The sequence below is a fragment of the Sminthopsis crassicaudata genome, chromosome 5, assembly GCF_048593235.1.
Source record: "Sminthopsis crassicaudata isolate SCR6 chromosome 5, ASM4859323v1, whole genome shotgun sequence".
NCBI lineage: Eukaryota > Metazoa > Chordata > Mammalia > Dasyuromorphia > Dasyuridae > Sminthopsis > Sminthopsis crassicaudata.
In genome coordinates this window covers 230249513-230266153 of record NC_133621.1, presented here as the reverse complement: position 1 = coordinate 230266153, position 16641 = coordinate 230249513, and the positions used below count along the sequence as shown (strand labels likewise).

At 39.8% G+C, this 16641-nt stretch overlaps 1 protein-coding gene across 7 annotated transcripts; it reads left to right on the top strand.

Annotated features, from left to right (window-relative positions):
- The first annotated feature begins 10680 nt into the window (after positions 1-10680).
- On the top strand, positions 10681-16561 carry LETMD1 (LETM1 domain containing 1). Of its 7 annotated transcripts, none has more exons than XM_074270372.1 (9): positions 10681-10855; positions 11047-11198; positions 12241-12356; positions 12742-12824; positions 13819-14005; positions 14177-14278; positions 14385-14537; positions 14958-15054; positions 15570-16561. In XM_074270372.1, the coding sequence occupies exons 1-9, from the start codon at positions 10734-10736 to the stop codon at positions 15650-15652; spliced, it is 1095 nt and encodes a 364-aa protein (XP_074126473.1). In that variant the 5' UTR covers positions 10681-10733; the 3' UTR covers positions 15653-16561. The 7 variants fall into 7 exon arrangements, with proteins under 7 accessions (XP_074126473.1, XP_074126476.1, XP_074126475.1 ...); XM_074270371.1 differs by having other exon boundaries at positions 10690-10855; positions 10960-11198; XM_074270375.1 differs by lacking the exon at positions 14958-15054.
- The last annotated feature ends 80 nt before the right edge of the window (positions 16562-16641 follow it).

The window sequence follows — 16641 nt, the reverse complement described above, 5'->3', positions numbered from 1 at the left end:
TTCAAGTAAACAACAACAAAAGAAGTGAAAATTCTATGTTGTGATCCACATTCAGTTCCCACAGTCCTTTCTCTGGGTGTAGATGGCTCTCTTTATCAAAAGATCATTGAAACTACCTTCAAACGTCTCATTGTTGAAAAGAGCCACCTCCATCAGAGTTAATCATCATATAATCTTGTTGTTGCCATGTACAATGATCTCCTGGTTCTGTTCATTTCACTTAGCATTAGTTCATGTAAGTCTCTCCAGGCCTCTCTGAAATCATCCTGCTGGTCATATCTTACAAAATAATAATATTCCATAACATTCATAACTTATTCAGCCATCCTCCAATTGATGGGCATCCACTCAGTTTCCAGTTTCTAGCCACTACAAAAAGGGCTGCCACAAACATTTTGGCACATACAGGTCCCTTTCCCTCCTTTAAGATCTCTGTGGGACATAAGCCCCGTAGAAACACTTCTGGATCAAAGGGTATGCACAGTTTAATAACTTTTTGAGCATATATACTAAACTCTTTACAAATATTGTGCCATTTTAATAGTAGTAGTTGATGAAGACTAAAATAAAGATGAACTAAAAAATATTCCCACTAAGAAGAGGAAGGAAAAAAGGTTTTTGTACATCAGGAAATCTGTTGCATAATATAGGAAAAGAATTAAGACCCAACTTCTCTGATACTTTGATGACTCCATAGTCTTATTAGTATGGGTGTTTTCTTCACTGGTGGAGATTGCAAATTCTCCATTCTTTTTCATGATTCACATATAACATCACTAGGAAATTGAGTGGGATTTCAAGACAAAGAGTAACTTGGGGTCACTGGAAGTTATTTTCCAAATTCAACCCATATGCTCACCTATTCAACTCTGGGCCAAGCTAATAGTCCCTCTGTCCCTACCCAAATATTCTGAAGGATTAGCTGAATGGTTTTGTTTCATCAGAGGTCACAGGATCATGGCCACAGATATCATCTCATCCAAACACTTTATGTTATAGACAAGAAAGCTGAAACTCAGGCAGGTTTTTGTGTCATGTCAGCAGTTACGTTGTCAAAAGATAACCACAAAAGCAGAGGGAAATTTAAGCCTCAAAGAAACCAGAAGATACAGTGATGGGTCACCGAAGCTATTAGAGAGAATGAAAGGTAGACAAGAGACAAGTCACACATGAGCAAGAGCAACAGTGAACAGCAGAGGGAACCATTCTAATGGAGCCATAGCCCAGACTAAAACACATAATCTTCTGGAAACTATAAGCTATAGAAGGGAAAAACTTCCTGCTGAGTATGTAACTGGGAAGACACACGTGATTGTGTTGTCTTCTACTGAGCCACTTGAACTAATTAGGCCTTCAAGGGATAACTTGCCAAATAAGTGCTCTGGGGACTCAGATTAATGGAGTAGATGGCCTTGGATATGGTTCATCACCCTAGGGCATGGAACTCTGTCCAGCTTGCTATTTACCTACTTGTATTTACTTTAATTTCATATTGTGCAAGTAAAGCAATGCTATTCTAACTATGAATCGTATTTATATTATCATCTTACTTTGCCTTTACAAAAAAATGAAAAGATTCCAAAAAACCTAAACATTTAAGTGTATACATGTATATTCAGATGCATCAGATTTGTGTGTCAATCCTTCCTTCACTCATAGACTTCAGGAAAAAAAATAATTTTTCTCTTTGTAGTATGCTAGATTATAATTGTCTTGAAGACAGTCTGAGTTTACTCTGTTAATTCACACAGTTTTGTCTTGCTGATTATATATTTCATCTGTGTATATGTCCTTCCTTTTCCATTTCACTATTTGAAAAACAATTGTCCCTTTTTCTCTTCTTTCAAGTCATTTAATGCCAAGCAATGAATCAAATAAACATTATTTAAAGTACTTCCTATGTACTAGTCACTTACTAAGTACTGGGGATACAAAGAAAAGTAAAATACAGTTCCTGTTCTCAAGGAAGGAGTCCAAGGGGAAAAACAATGTGCAAAATATTTTCCCTTGTCATTTCTACCTTCCTTCTTCCCTGACTTCCTTTAAGTTCCAGCTAAAATCCTACCTTCTGCAAGATTTTCTCAATCTTCATTAATTCTAGTCCCTTCTCTTTATTTCAGATTTATCCTGTATATAACTTGATTTTAGCTGGAACTTAAAGGAAGTCAGGGAAGAAGGAAGGTAGAGATGACAAGGGAAAATATTATGGGTATGGGGAGACAGATAGTGAAAATGTCTGGAATGTCTTCTTCATGGAGTAGTCAGGAGCATTGAATCACAGAATCTAGTACAGTAGAGCTTGGGGATAAGGCATAAAAAGACTGAAAAGTTGTGTATGGGGCGAATGGACAAGTGGGATTTTGCATGTGATCCTGAAGGTGATAGAGAATTGCTAGAATTTATTGATTTGGACATTGATATGGTCAAATTTGCACTTTAGGAAAATCATTTTTGTGGCTGAATGGAGGATGAACTGAAGTGGGAAATGACACATCAGGGAGACAAACTAACAGGCTATTGAAATAGTTCAGGTGTGTTATAATAAGATTCTGTGTTCCAGGGTGGTATCAGTATCAGAGAAGGGAAGGAGTATATGTGAGAGATGATATAAAGACATTTGACAGATCTTGCAAACAGGTAAGATACTGAGGGAGTGAAAAGTTGAGGATGATACCGAGTTTGGGAGGCTGGGGATTGGGAGGATGGTGCTAACCTCAATAGTAAAAGGGAGATTGGGAGGGGAGAGAGCCTGAGGGAAAAGATAATGAGTTCAGATTTGCACAAGTTGATTTTAAGATGTCTACAATTCAAGATTTCTAATAGGCAGTTGAATATACTGGAGTCTGGAAGGCAGCAGAGAAATTAGGCCTGGATAACTAAATCTGAGGATCATCAGTATAGAATGAGAGCTGATAAGATCAAGTGAAATAGTGTGGAGGGAGAAAAGACCCTGGAATAGAATCCTATGGGATACCCATGGGTAGTGAGCATGATCTGAATGAAGATGCAATAAAGGAGACTGAGAAGTAGTCAGATAGGAGGAGGAGCAAGAGACAGTAGAATCTTGTAAATCTAGAGAAAAGCGACTATCAGAAGAGGGAGATCAACATAGGTTAAAAAAAGAGGAAAAAAGACCATTAGTTGTGGCATTTAAGAGGTCATTAGTAACTTTAGACAAAGCATTTTGGGTTGAATTATGAGACTGAAAACCAGACTACAGAGAGTTAAAAAGTGGCTTTCTCAAAGAATTAGCTACAAAAAAGAAAAGAGCTAGGGAATGATAGGGACGGTAGTAGGGATGGAAGGATTGAGTGAGGGATTATTGAGAATGAGGGACACATGGGCATGTTTATAGGTATTGGGTAAGTAGCCAGAGGAAAGAGAGATGTAGACAGAGAGACAGAAATAGGAGAGAAAGATGGAGAGACAGAGAGCCACAGACCCAGACAGACAGAGACAGAGGAGAAAGACAGAGACAGAGATAGAGACAGACAAAAAGACAGAGATGTGAGAGAGAGTAAGAGAGAGATAAAGACAGAGACAGAGAAATTGTGAAAATAAGTAGAGAAAAGAATGGAGATAGAAGAGAGCAATCTGGAGAACATGGAGTAGTATAGAAAGGGTCACTTGTGCCTGTATAGTTTTGCTTTAGCAAGGAGCAGAGCTACCTTATTATTTGAGATGGGGTGAAGGAGATAGTGGCAGAAGTCATTTGGGTGATGCAAAATGAAAAAGAGGGAATTCTCAGTCTTTGGTTTCCATTTTTTCAGTAAAATATTCAGTTGGATCCTCAGCTGAGAGGTGGGTAGAGGGGGAGCCATGGGAGGTTTGAAGAAAGTTGAAATTTAGAAGGGTAACTGGGTTGAGTAAGAAAATCAATTAATTAGGAAGATGCAAAAGAATTACTCTGGAGAAGTGATTTCATTCAGCAGAATGAATAGGGGAATGTGAAGTGATAGTGGGAGTGATCCAGAGCTGCAGCTTTGAAGGGCAAGTTTGTTCATTTAAGGGGTCAAGGGCAAAAAGAAAAGGATAATATAGAATTGAACTGATTCATCAAGGTATCATGATGGGAAAAGGAAAGTTACTAGTTCAGGATGAGGGTCCAAAGGGGTCACTCTAAAAAGGGGTCACACCTTAATAATTCATGTGGTAGAACCTAAAAAGGCTATAGCTTATAACTTTAAAAAGTAAACAAACAAAACATCCCCATATAGAAATCTCAAAACTTCATTCTTTTGACATAATTGCTGTGGACGTGCCAACCTGCACATGAATTACCGCTTAAGGTAGTTAGTTCTAACTGATGCTGGGTAAAAGTCCAGATATTTAGAGTCATGGACTCATATAGAGAAAAAAAAATTCCTCTGATCTCAGGCCATAGCAAAAGTTATGAGACCTGGGTGAGGTTAGTAATGGGGGTGGGGTGGTACCTTTGGTTTCAGGGGAGGGATAAAGAAAGGAATTATCAAAAGAAATCTTCCTGGATTGATTGAGTATGGATTTTCCTGATCCTCCTTCTGCTTAGAACAATCATAACTGATTCCTACCAAAGGCTAATAATGATAGTTACCCTCACTCAAAGTTGCATTCACTTCTGACAGGTGCTTGATGTTAATACTTTACTAACTATAGTAGTTAAGGTATTGGATCTGAGGCTTTTATTAGTCTACAATATGCCCTTTGCTTATCTGTTCATATCACTGGCTCTTAAATTGTACATTCCTACAGGTTAGCAACTGGGTCTACATCCCCTTGATTCTGAATTCCGAATCCTAGAGTGCACAGAATGAAAATAGGTACTAAACAAATATTCTTTTGATGATTATTGCTTGAGTAGCTATGCTGATGAATTAACATCCTTCAAAATACCATAATTTATTCAGCAAGGTTAACTTTGAATTTCTTACCCCTAAGAAACCTTTCAAACTTCCCCAAGTTGAATGTTATTAACCCATATTGGTCTGAATTGATTGCGTGACTTGGGAGATGCTGGCACAGGACCTTCTAGCAGAGAAGGTACTGTGCTCTATCAGAACAGCAAAAGTGAAATCACTCAAGAGAAAAGCAAGATGTGCAAATTTAGAAACTTCACTCAAATTTTCACATGCCCTTTGTCCTGACCTGTGGCAGAGCATTCCAAACTCATATTGATTTGATCCGTCACAGTCAGACACACTGTAACTTGACTTTAACATAATGATGGCATTTTGGTCCTCATTAAAAAGAACAACAGCCATTAGTTCATATTGACCTGCCTTTACCTGGTGAAAACCTCTTAGTAGAAGATTTGATTACATCACACATTTCTGCATTTCTACCTTATCCCCTCCCTGCCACTGGATATTCTCCATTGACTCCCTATTATCTGTAAGATCAAATATAAAATGTTTTGATGTTAAAATCCCTTCATAATCTGCCAATTTAATCTTTCCAGTCTTCTTATATCTTATACCCAGGGATTCTTGATTCCCCCAGAGGTTATTTTTCAAATATTTATTAACAATTTATTTCCCTTTTTGAAAGCTGTCAGAAAACTTTCAAAACTATTTATACTTTATTGAAACTAATTTATTTATTAAACAAATATAATTCCTTGAAATGACATTTAATGGAAGGTTTCAAAAATATTAGATATATTTAATGTACTAAATATGTCTAATATATATTTAAATTCTCTTTATACTCTTTCATAACATTTATTGCGAATTGGATTTTGCTTCTGCTATTTATTAACCATACCTTGTATATTTTACATGTCAAGTTTTTAATCTGTCATATTTACAATAACATTTTTGACCATTCAGTTGTTTTTTCTTTTGTTTTTTGATGCATAGAAATTTATGTCAATGTAGTCAAATGAAGCTGCCTTTTCCCTAATGATTCTTTCCATTTATTGAATCAAAAGTTAATCTTTCCATCTATAAATGAGATAAAAGTTACTGTTCTATTATCTCCTTTTTATAGTTTTGTTCCTGTTTGTTTTCCATTATGTCTAGCAAAAGCACAAGAATAGAGTATACACTAACTACTATCAGAGAAAAAAATGACAATGAATAAATCTTTGATAGGGACTAAAAATAAAGGTATTTTATAAATTGAAAATAATTAAACTGTTCTCCCATGTCATGCAATTAATTCAGACCAAAATAGGCTAATATTCAATTTGGGGAAGTTTGAAAGGTTTCTTAAGGTTAAGAAACTCAAAGTTTATTTTGCTAGATAAGCTAGGGTACTTTGAAGGATATTACATTGTCAGTATAGCTACTAAGCAAGTTTTATTAGTTATATTGATATCTGATATCTTTTTTTTTTTGAGACAATTGAGGTTAGGTGACTTGCCCAGGGTCACACAGCCAGGAAGTGTTAAATGTCTGAGACCAGATTTGAACTCGGGTCCTCCTGACTTCAGGGCTGGTGCTCTATCCACTGCACCACCTGGCTGCCCCCGATATCTTTAAAAAAAAAAAATAAAAAAAAAAAGACTAATAGCTTTTTATTTTTCCAAATACATGCAAAGATAGTTGCCAACATTCACCCTTGCAAAACCTTGTCCCAATTTTTTTCTCCCTCCTTCCCCATTTCCCCCCTTCCCTAAACAGCAAGTAATCCAATGTTAAATATGTACAATTCTTCTAAATATATTTCCATATTTATCATGTTGCACAAGAAAAATTAGAACAAAAGGGGAAAATGCGAGAAAAAAATAAGCAAGCAAACAACAAGAAGTGAAAATACTATTTTGTGATAAGCATTCAGTTCCCATAGGCTCTCTCGGGATGCTGGCTCTCTCTGTCAGAAGAATGTCTGATATCTTTCCTTTCCCCTCTCCAGCCCTGAGGCAATTGGGGTTAAGTGACTTGCTCAGGGTCACACAACTAGTAAGTATTAAGTGTCTGAATGCAGATTTGAACTCAGGTTCTGACTTCAGGGCTAGTGCTTTATTCACTGTGCCATCTAACTGTCCTAAGAAAGAACTTTTGAGAAGGCATCTTTCTTTGTTTTTCCTCCTCCAGAGGGCTGCTAGAGAAAGGGAATCTCTCTTTCCATTCTGCTCATCCTTTTAACCACCACAATGATCATCTAGGAGGAGAGCTATTCAATCAAAAGAAGATACCATACCCAGTATTTTTTGAATTAGATAGATGTTTGATGGAGGTTATTCAGAAGATTGTTACCAAAGAAGAAAGCTGGGATCAGCTATGAATTCAAGAAAACATTAACTCTGTTGGGGATCAAGCATTGGCTAGAGATCAAGCTGAGGGAGTGGAGCTGAGATATACTAGAGGTGGGGGATTCCTCACAGGGGTAACTTTCACTTCTACTATTACATTTTGTCCTCTGGTTACATGCTTCTTATTTAGATATTTAAATAGGATAGAATAAGGGGATTTTTAATCTTTTTTTCTTTTTCTTTTTTTTTTTTGATTTTTAAAAAAGCAATTTCTACTTGATATAAAACAATAAATTGATAATCTTTTCTGCTTCTTTCTTCTACCTCCTCCCTCCCTGACCCACTCCCTACCCCCTCTTCTAGAGGTAAACTTTCTTTTCTTTTTTTTAGTTATTATTTTTAATAGTTATTTATTTTTCCAAATACATGCAAAGATAGTTTTCAACATTCACCTTTGCAAAATCTTGTGTTCAAAATTTTTTTTCTCTCTCTTTTTCCCCTTTCCGCAAGATAGCAAGTAATTCGATATAGGTTAAAGATGTGTAATTCTTCAAAATATATTTCCATATTTGTCTTAATATTATGTTTTTAGTAAAATATTTAATTTTTAAAAGGCATATTACACAAGGACAAGTAGGAGAAAAATACAGTGACAAATAAAGAGGAAAATTGGAGGGAGAAGTACAGGTTAAAAACAAACAACAAATAAACAAAAACTATAACCTGTTTTCCCTAGAGATTTGAAAGAAAAGATGCCACCAAAATCTCTCGGGATTCCTTGGAAGGCTAGGTGGAAAAACATCCCTAAAGCCAATCTTAAGAGGCTCACTTTGTGTCTCTAAGCAAATTGCTGGAAGTGGCAAACCAATGACTCTCTCCCTCTCTGTCAGAAGAATGTATTAGCTACATTAGTGACAAGCATAAGGATGCTAAGGGAACTAACATTTTTTTTAACTTTTCATTTTCAAAACACATGCATAGATAATATATAACATTCACCCTTGCAAAATCTTGTGTTCCAAATTTTTTTTCTCCCTTACTTCCCCTCCCTCTTCCTTTAAACGGCAAGTAATCCAATACATATTAAACATGCAATTCTATATATATTTCCACAATTATCATGTTCCACAAGAAAAATTAGATCAAAAGAGAAAAAAATGAGAAAAACAAAACAAAACAAAATGCAAGCAAACAACAACAAAAAGTGAAAATACGATGTTGTGATCCACATTCAGCCCCATAGTGGTGGAGTACAGATGGCTCTCTCCATCACAAGACCATTGGAATCAACCTGAATCATTTCACTGTTGAAAAGAACCATATTTGTCAGAATTGATCATCCTATAATTGTGCTGTTGCTGTTTACAGTGAACTCCTGGTTCTACTCACTTCATTTAGCATTAGTCCAGGCCTCTCTGAAATCATCCTGGTAATTGTTTCTTCCAGAACAATAATATTCCATAACTTTCACATACTATATAGTATATGAATTCAGCTATTCTCCAACTGACGGGCATCCACTCAGTTTCCCGTTTCTTGACACCGCAAAAAGAGCTGCTACAAACATTTTTGCACATGTGGGTCCTTTCCCTCCTTTATGATTTCTTTGAGATACAGACAGACCCCATAGAGACACTGCTGGATCAAAGAGTATGCACAGTTTGGACATAGTTCCAAATTGATTTCCAGAATGATTGCATCAAGGAATTAACATTAAGTCTTTTTTACTTAAATGATGGCAAAATATGGTTTCTATCTCTCCCTGAAGTGTTGAATTTTGGGCACCTAGGGCCTTATTTACACTTTAATTGCATCTAATTACATTTTAAATGTAAGATTACATTGTATTTTATCACTCCTGGTTTGCCAAGACCTTTTCAAAAACATGGATTTACTGAGTTAGAGGTTTTGTATGAGCATATACAAGAAAACTATTTAAAATAGCAACTGCTTGGCCTTAAAGAAGAACTTTACCTCTCCTTAGCCTCAGTTTCCTTTCTGTAAAAGCAAAATGGATTGGGCTAGATCCTCCCACAACCCTTTTCCGCCTGAGAAATTTTTACAAGACTCTGAGTAGGTAGGTTATAAAATAGGTACACAAATCAAACGTTTACTGATAATAAATTATAATTTTGAGTCACAAACCACAATTTAAGAAGCTAGGGGCTACATGACCTCAACAGTTCTTTTCTTTTTTTTGTTTTGTTTTTTCCCCTGAGGCTGGGGTTAAGTGACTTGTCCAGGGTCACACAGCTAGGAAGTGTTAAGTGTCTGAGATCACATTTGAACTCGGGTCCTCCTGAATTCAGGGCTGGTGCTCTACCCACTGCGCCCCCTAGCTGCCCCTAGTATTTAATTTTTCCAAATACATGCAAAGATAGTTTTCAACATCCGCCTTTGACAGATAAAATTTATACAAGTTTACTGTTTGACACAGGATTACAAAGAAAATGGCATTGTTTTGGTCACTATTTTTATATTAATTTTATAATTATAATTTTTTTGACAGTACATATGCATGGGTAATTTTTTTTTTTTTAACAACATTATCCCTTGTATTCACTTTTTCAAATTTTCCCCTCTACTCTCTCCCCTAGATGACAGGCAATCCCATACATAATAAATGTTACAGTATATTACTAGTTTTTTTTTAATTTTTTTCTTTTTCTTTTTTTAAGCTTTTTATTTTCAAAACATATCCATAATTTTCAACACTCACCCTTGCAAAACCTTGTGTTCCAATTTTTTCCTCCCTTCCCCCCTCTCCTATATGTTAACCGTGCAGTTCTATACACAAGAAAACCAAATTTATTGAAATAATCAAAATATGTTTTTAAAAAAATGTATGGGCTCAAGTTAATTGGTCTGACCCATCTTCCTCCTCATCACTGTACAGTGGGAGAAAGTGAGACAGGGATTTGTAAAAGGGAAAAAAAAGATTTATTAAGCGCCTACTAAGTGCCCGGCATTTGGCTAAGTGGTTCGGAACAACTTTGGAAAGTAGGTGCTAGTATTATCCCCATTTCATGGATGGGGAAGCCGAAACAAACTGAGGCTTAAGCGGCTCGCTCAGGGTCCCAAAGCGAGGAAGTGGCTAAGGTAGAATTAGAACTCAGGCCTTCCTGATTGTAAATTGTTTATCCCAAGCCGGGTCGCAGCCACCAATAGTGAATATGCGCAGTGAGGGACAGAGCTCGGTGAGGTCGCTAGGGGCCGCCAGGGAGCGTCCTGGGCCCGAAGTATCGGTAGCTGCCATGTTGGAACCGGGCGGCGTCCGAAGGCGCCGGCCTAGGGACCTCAAGGTCGGCCACTGCGCTTGCGCTCCTTTCTGAGACTCCGCAGTAGCAGGAGCCCCCGGCAAGCCCCATTCTTGGCTCGCTCGAGCTTCTAGATTTTCTGGGCTCCCTCCTTGGACGGGAGACAAGCCAGTTCAAAGGATCAAAGCCGGGAGAACTGAGACACCAATCCTGTCTCACGGGAGGCGCATGCGCAAATAGATTCGTAGCTTTTGTGACCTTTAACCCCACGGCGCCTCTTTTCTCCCTCCCGCAGTGTCAAGATGGCGCTGTCCAGGTTATACAAGAGACCCGTCTCCCTGGGCTGTGCGCCCGCTCCCCCGGAACCCCTCTTTTCCCTGCGGCTGCAGCCTGGCCGCCGGAGCCCGGCCTGGGGGCCTCCACGGTGAGGGGCTGGACTGGAGTCGGGTCTCGGGCCTGTCTATTCAGGCCCAGCTTTAGGCAGCCCATCTTCAGCCCCTGCAGTGGTGTCCCCTCCTTCTCTTCCAGCCTCTTCTTTCGCCCGCGCCTGCTTCGCTCTGCGAGGCGTCCCGTGGGCTTCGCCCCCCGTGCTAATAGCACTTCCTCTCCATGCAGACCCCGCAGGCTCCACCTGTCCCCCCGGGAGGACGTGAAGAGCCTCGTTTCCTCTTTTGTGGCCAAGACCAAAGTGGTGAATGAGAAATACAATCGCTTCCTGGAGCGCCGCTTTCCCCGCTTCTATGTCATGTATTCAATCTTCGTGAAAGGTAAAACCCAGGCAAGAATGGCAGTCGCTGGGCCAGCTCCTAGGCCAGGCCGAGGGTAAGGATGAGAAAGGGCAGCAGGTGGCTCCTGGCGGTGACCGCTCCAACAGCAGGTCTGGGAGCAGGAGTAAGCCTCGCAGGTGTCGGAGGTACCCGGACCCAGAACGCCCCGGGCTCCACCCAGAGGGCCCCTTCCCAAACTGCTTTTCTTGGCCACCCAGCTCGGGGGGCCGTAGTTGGAGCGCCCGTCAGCCGCATAAACAGGGCGGCTGGGAGGCGGGTCTGCCCGACTTCCCACTGGGAATGTTTTCTAGTAAATATTTCTTTCCAATGCGCATCACTTTGTGAATCACGTTGGAGGATTCTCTCTCTCCCATCAGAGCAAAAGGGAAAAACTGTGGGAGAGATAAAAAGAAAGAAAAAAGAAGTGAGCATAGCATGTGTCGATTTGTTCACTTTCTGTCCAAAGTCCGTTGGGATGGCTTTGGATCCCAACGGCCAGAAGCCTTTCCTGGTTGGTCTTCACATGTTCTTGCTGTTACCGTGTACAACGCATTCCTGATGGTGCTCGTTTCACTCGGCCTCAGTCCATGTAAATCTTTGCAGGCCCTTCTAAAGTCCGCCTGTTCATTTTTTATACACCAGTAGTATTCCATCATCTTCATGGGGCCACAAGTAATTTGATGCTCAGCTCTCTTGCTGGGTGGAAAGGAATCATTGAACACCATAGGAAACAATTGAGGCGTAATCAGCAGAAATGATGGAGGCTTTTGGGGGTGGTGTAGTTTATTAGACAAAAAGAAGCTATTCCCAAACATGGTAAAAAGCCCCAAGCCTAGTTGAGTAATTTGCCTGAACAGTAAAGGATGAGAGCAGAGATTTAAGGTGGTCTTTAAAGAAGTGTCAAGAATGCATGACAAATGCTTGTTTTTTGGATGTTGGATGAATAGGACGATAAAGGATAAGTATACATGAAAAGTAGGGGGTTGATAGGATTCTAACTTGAATATAACTTCACGCTCTGTGCTCTTCTTTAATGAGGCAGGATTTCAGATGCTTTTGGCTGATGCAAAAAAAGCTAGAAGAATAAAGACATTTATGAGACAGAAAAAAGTAATGTTTCATCAGCTTTCCTACCGGGACATGGAACATTTGAGACAGGTAGGGACCAGAGAGTTTTGGTGCATGGGAGAAGTATATTGGACACAGTTTTCTTTTAAGAACAAAAATTTTCTGCTACATTCATGTTTCTGGATGTGAGGCCAGAAGTTTGTCATTCCTGTTCAATAGGCATGGACTGAGTCAGAGTTGTTATTTAGAGCAAATCTCCCTGGAGCTTTAGGAACCTTTCTATATAAGAGGGACTTGTAGGAGTAAAAACTAGTGGATAGCTTTGAAGTAAGACAGGAACATCATCCCTTGTGATGGTGTAAGGTATCTCAGAACACTTCCTAGAAATGTGCCCCTTTCAAAGTGGGATGGGGAGGCCTATCATAGGAAGACATTTTCTAGGCTGAAATTGCAGTTTTGTTTGCTTTCTGCTCAGTTCCGACAAGATGTCGTCAAGTGTCTTTTCCTGGGCATCATTTCCATCCCACCTTTTGCCAACTACCTGGTCTTCCTGCTGATGTGAGTATAGAACTAATCTTAAAGTTTTTAAGCCTCTGCATTTTCAAAGAGATAATAAATCATAGATTTAGTATTGGAAGAGACCTTAGATACCTTGCCTAAGGCAAAATCTGCCCTTACCCCATTGTACAGTTGAGGCCAGGGAGACCCTAGTTCATTTGTGTAGGAAGTGGCAGAACGTGGTATTTGAACCTACATTCTCTGACTCCAAGTCTAGTAATCTTTCCATGCTGCTTCATTCCATGCTGCATAGCATATTCCACAATTTTTCATTTTTGAACCTTGGTGGATCACATCTAGGAAGCCACCTCAGATCTCATTCTTTCAGAAAGCCACCTCAGCTCCTTAGCAAACCCCTGAGTGGGATGGGCCTGGCCTCCACTTGTGTGGCAGCAACTCCACTGTTTTATAAGCAGCAGCCTAATTAATCATAAAGAAGCAGAGCAAAACCCCCCCCAAAAAAATCATGCTTTACATATTTTGACAATTTTATTTAATCATTGTCCTTTGTAATTAGATGTCTTAGGTGAAGAACATCTATATGGATGAATGAGTAACAAAACTGATATACAGGGGGCAGCTAGGTGGCGCAGTGGATAGAGCACCAGCCCTGAATTCAGGAAGACCCAAGTTCAAATCTGGTCTCAAGACACTTAACACTTCCTAGCTGTGTGACCTTGGACAAGTCACTTAACCCCAGCCTCAGAAAAAAACAAAACAAAAAAACTGATGTACCATCATTCTTTCCATGATTATGCACAAACATGGTTCTAAAGGTTTACACTTTGGCTCTCATGTGCGGTGCCTATCACCATTTGTAATTTTTGATTCTTGGTCTTAAAAAAAACCCTCTAGATATTTTATGTTGGTATATTTTTTATTCCTTAGTCAGGAACTTATCTAGAACAATTAAGGAAATAACTTTTTCTGATATCAGTCTTCTGAAAGCTTTAGTTTTTGATAAACTGATACTGACCAATATTTTTTCTTTTAGGTACTTATACCCCAGGCAAGTGCTGGTCCATCATTTCTGGACCTCAAAGCAGCAGGTGGAATTCTTAGATATCTACCATGCTCAACGAAAGCAGTCCCATCCAAAGATCCTTAGCTGTTTGGAAAAGGCCATCCCTTTGATCCCAAATCCAGTACATCAGTGGCATTTTACACAGCTATATGCCAAGGTACATTCCAGATTCACCTTTTCTAGAAGCAGACTCCCAGAATTTCCCTGAAACTGGCACACAGCAGATTGACAGTGGTGCCAGACGGAGGGGTATCACTGAGGATCCCATTTCTCTCCTCTCAGGTACAATATCAAAATTTAACCATCACCACTCTCTTGATTTTGCAAGGTTCAGAATGGTAATCCACCAGGTATAAATGATCTGCTGCCTTTGAAGACATGTTTCTCTGTCTATCCCTTGGCCATATCTCATCTTTCTACTGCACACCTGGTAAGTCCTTTGGATCTTCTTTCCCTCCCTCCCAGCCCTTACTTACCTTGAGCCTCCCTAATTGATTAGTATGTGAACCCTGTCCTTGTGTGCTGCCGTGTCACAGAAAGCCTTGAGCCGGGCCATGCTTCTCACACCTCACCTACCCTCTGTTTTGCTGAGATATCGTCTGAATAAACACAGCACTATACTTCACCAGCTAGACAAAGCTTTGAAAAGATTGGGGACTGGCCAGCTGACTGCTCAGGAAGTCAAATCGGTGAGAGCTCGGTTTTAGTGATAAGTTATGGGGAGCTCTGTGCTCATGGAGTCCTTTACTTCTTGTTCTTCCCCCTTGAATTAATTCAGCTTCATAAGCAACTATGTCTAGAAACTGTGCACAGTATTTTGGGTGCCCGTTTCTTTTTCCCTGGGACTCCAAACCTAAAGACAAAATATTGTAGTAGCTCCAGGGTTCAGATTTTCCTTTGTTTTTTCCTCTTACTAGCTTTCCCTGCTCAATGACTCCTCAACCAGCATGTGAGAAACTCAAACTAGACTAAATTGCTCTGGTAAAAGGTGTGTTGTAAGGAAATTCTAACTTACTAAAAGGAGGTTCTTAGATTGATCACCCATTTCCACTATCCAAGCCCTCCCTGTCCCTATGACTACTGAGGAACTATTCTTTGGGTATATTTAGGCCTGCTATCTTCGTGGCCTGGATTCCACCCATCTTGCCGAAGACTGGTGCCGATTTTGGCTGGCACAGTGGCTATATTTTTCCTGTAGCCTGAAAAGTAAGAATTAAGTCCCTATATTTTCTCTACTTTGAGTGCTGTTATCTCTCCTGATCTGGTTGGGGTCTGCCCTATGTGAGCTCAGGTCTTATTACTTTCTTGGCCTTTGAGCATGGGGTGGTAAGCTGAAGAATCTCCTCCATAGATGGGAAATGTCCCTAGCCAGCTGCTGGCTGCAGGAGCCAGCAGAATCCCAGGACATCAGTGATTAATAAAAGCACATTAATTTCACTTATCTCCTGTTAAAGATATGGAGGGTTGAATGGAGAGGTAGAGGTGTGTGTGTGTATACATACACTCTAGAATTAAAGGGTGGGTAGGACTCCAGGGACATTCATCTTTTGATTTCAGACCACTGCTACTTGTCACTCCATTGCTGGTCTCTGAGATCAGTTTATATACATCAAGATACCTCATAGCCATTTCCCCAGGAAATGCTCCCACACACCCAGAAGGCTGTGGATCTTGGGGGCCAGAGCCTCTACTTAATACAGAACTAATGCTGGTGTTTTCAGACACTGAGATGTCCCTCTTGCTGCACGCTGTGGTCTTACTTTCTACCAACTACCCTGGGAGAAGGCACTTAGAAAGCTGCTAGAAAGAAGACTGTCCTATATCCTTTTTGGAGATGCAGCGTGGGACCACACAGCACACACCAGCCACAGATGCAAAGAGAGGAACAAATGCTGCCGGCCTTGCAGTGTGGCACCCAAAGCAGGAGGAAGAGCTGTTATTTCCCTTTCAGCTAGAACTGAAAGCAGCCATCCACATGGTATTGAGTAGTGTTTTCTGGTAGCAGCCCTGTGCTTTGGACACTGATTTATGATTGTAATCAAGTTTAGGTCCCAGGAAGACAGCCTAATGTCATATTTATTAAGGCTCTGTCTGCTGTTCTTTCTGCCTGGTTTTCCACCGAATTAAATTCTTGGACAGTACAAAGAACAAAAACACTAAACTTAAGCACTTATGCCCCAGAATATTCTTCTATCCCTTTCTAAAACTGACAGAGAACACTTTTTCCCTTTTCCTTTTTAAGTTTAAGTTTATCCTTTACAATAATTCGTCTCTAACTTTTAACTTTTATTAAGATCCTGTAATGAAAAGCAAAAAAAGGAAGCATTTTCCTCTGGAAGAGAATGTCTCCTCTTATCCTGCTGTCCTCTCTTCACATGTTTACAGTTTCACCCACCTTGTCTTAATTTCTGGGCTATAACTACCTTGTGGATCCTAAGATTCCTGGCTCCTTCCACTATGTTGTCCATACCACCCATCACTGACAGTCACAATGGCTGGGGTGTTTGGGCCATGGATAACGCCAGGAAAATACCAGTTAGTGCCTGGCTCAATGCACTATCCATGGGAAGGTCTGCATACAATGTACCATGAATTGGGTTTAGTTTTGTTTGTATGTATACATGTCAGTGACTTGTAAATTAAATTACTGTAAATGCATGAACCAACATGTTGAACTACAAGTAAAGATTTAATTAAACTAATGGTTACAAATTATTTAAATGTTCTAATCATTTTATATAACAGAGGCTGCCATATACTGTAAGTTCTGTGACTGAAGATATAAATTATAGA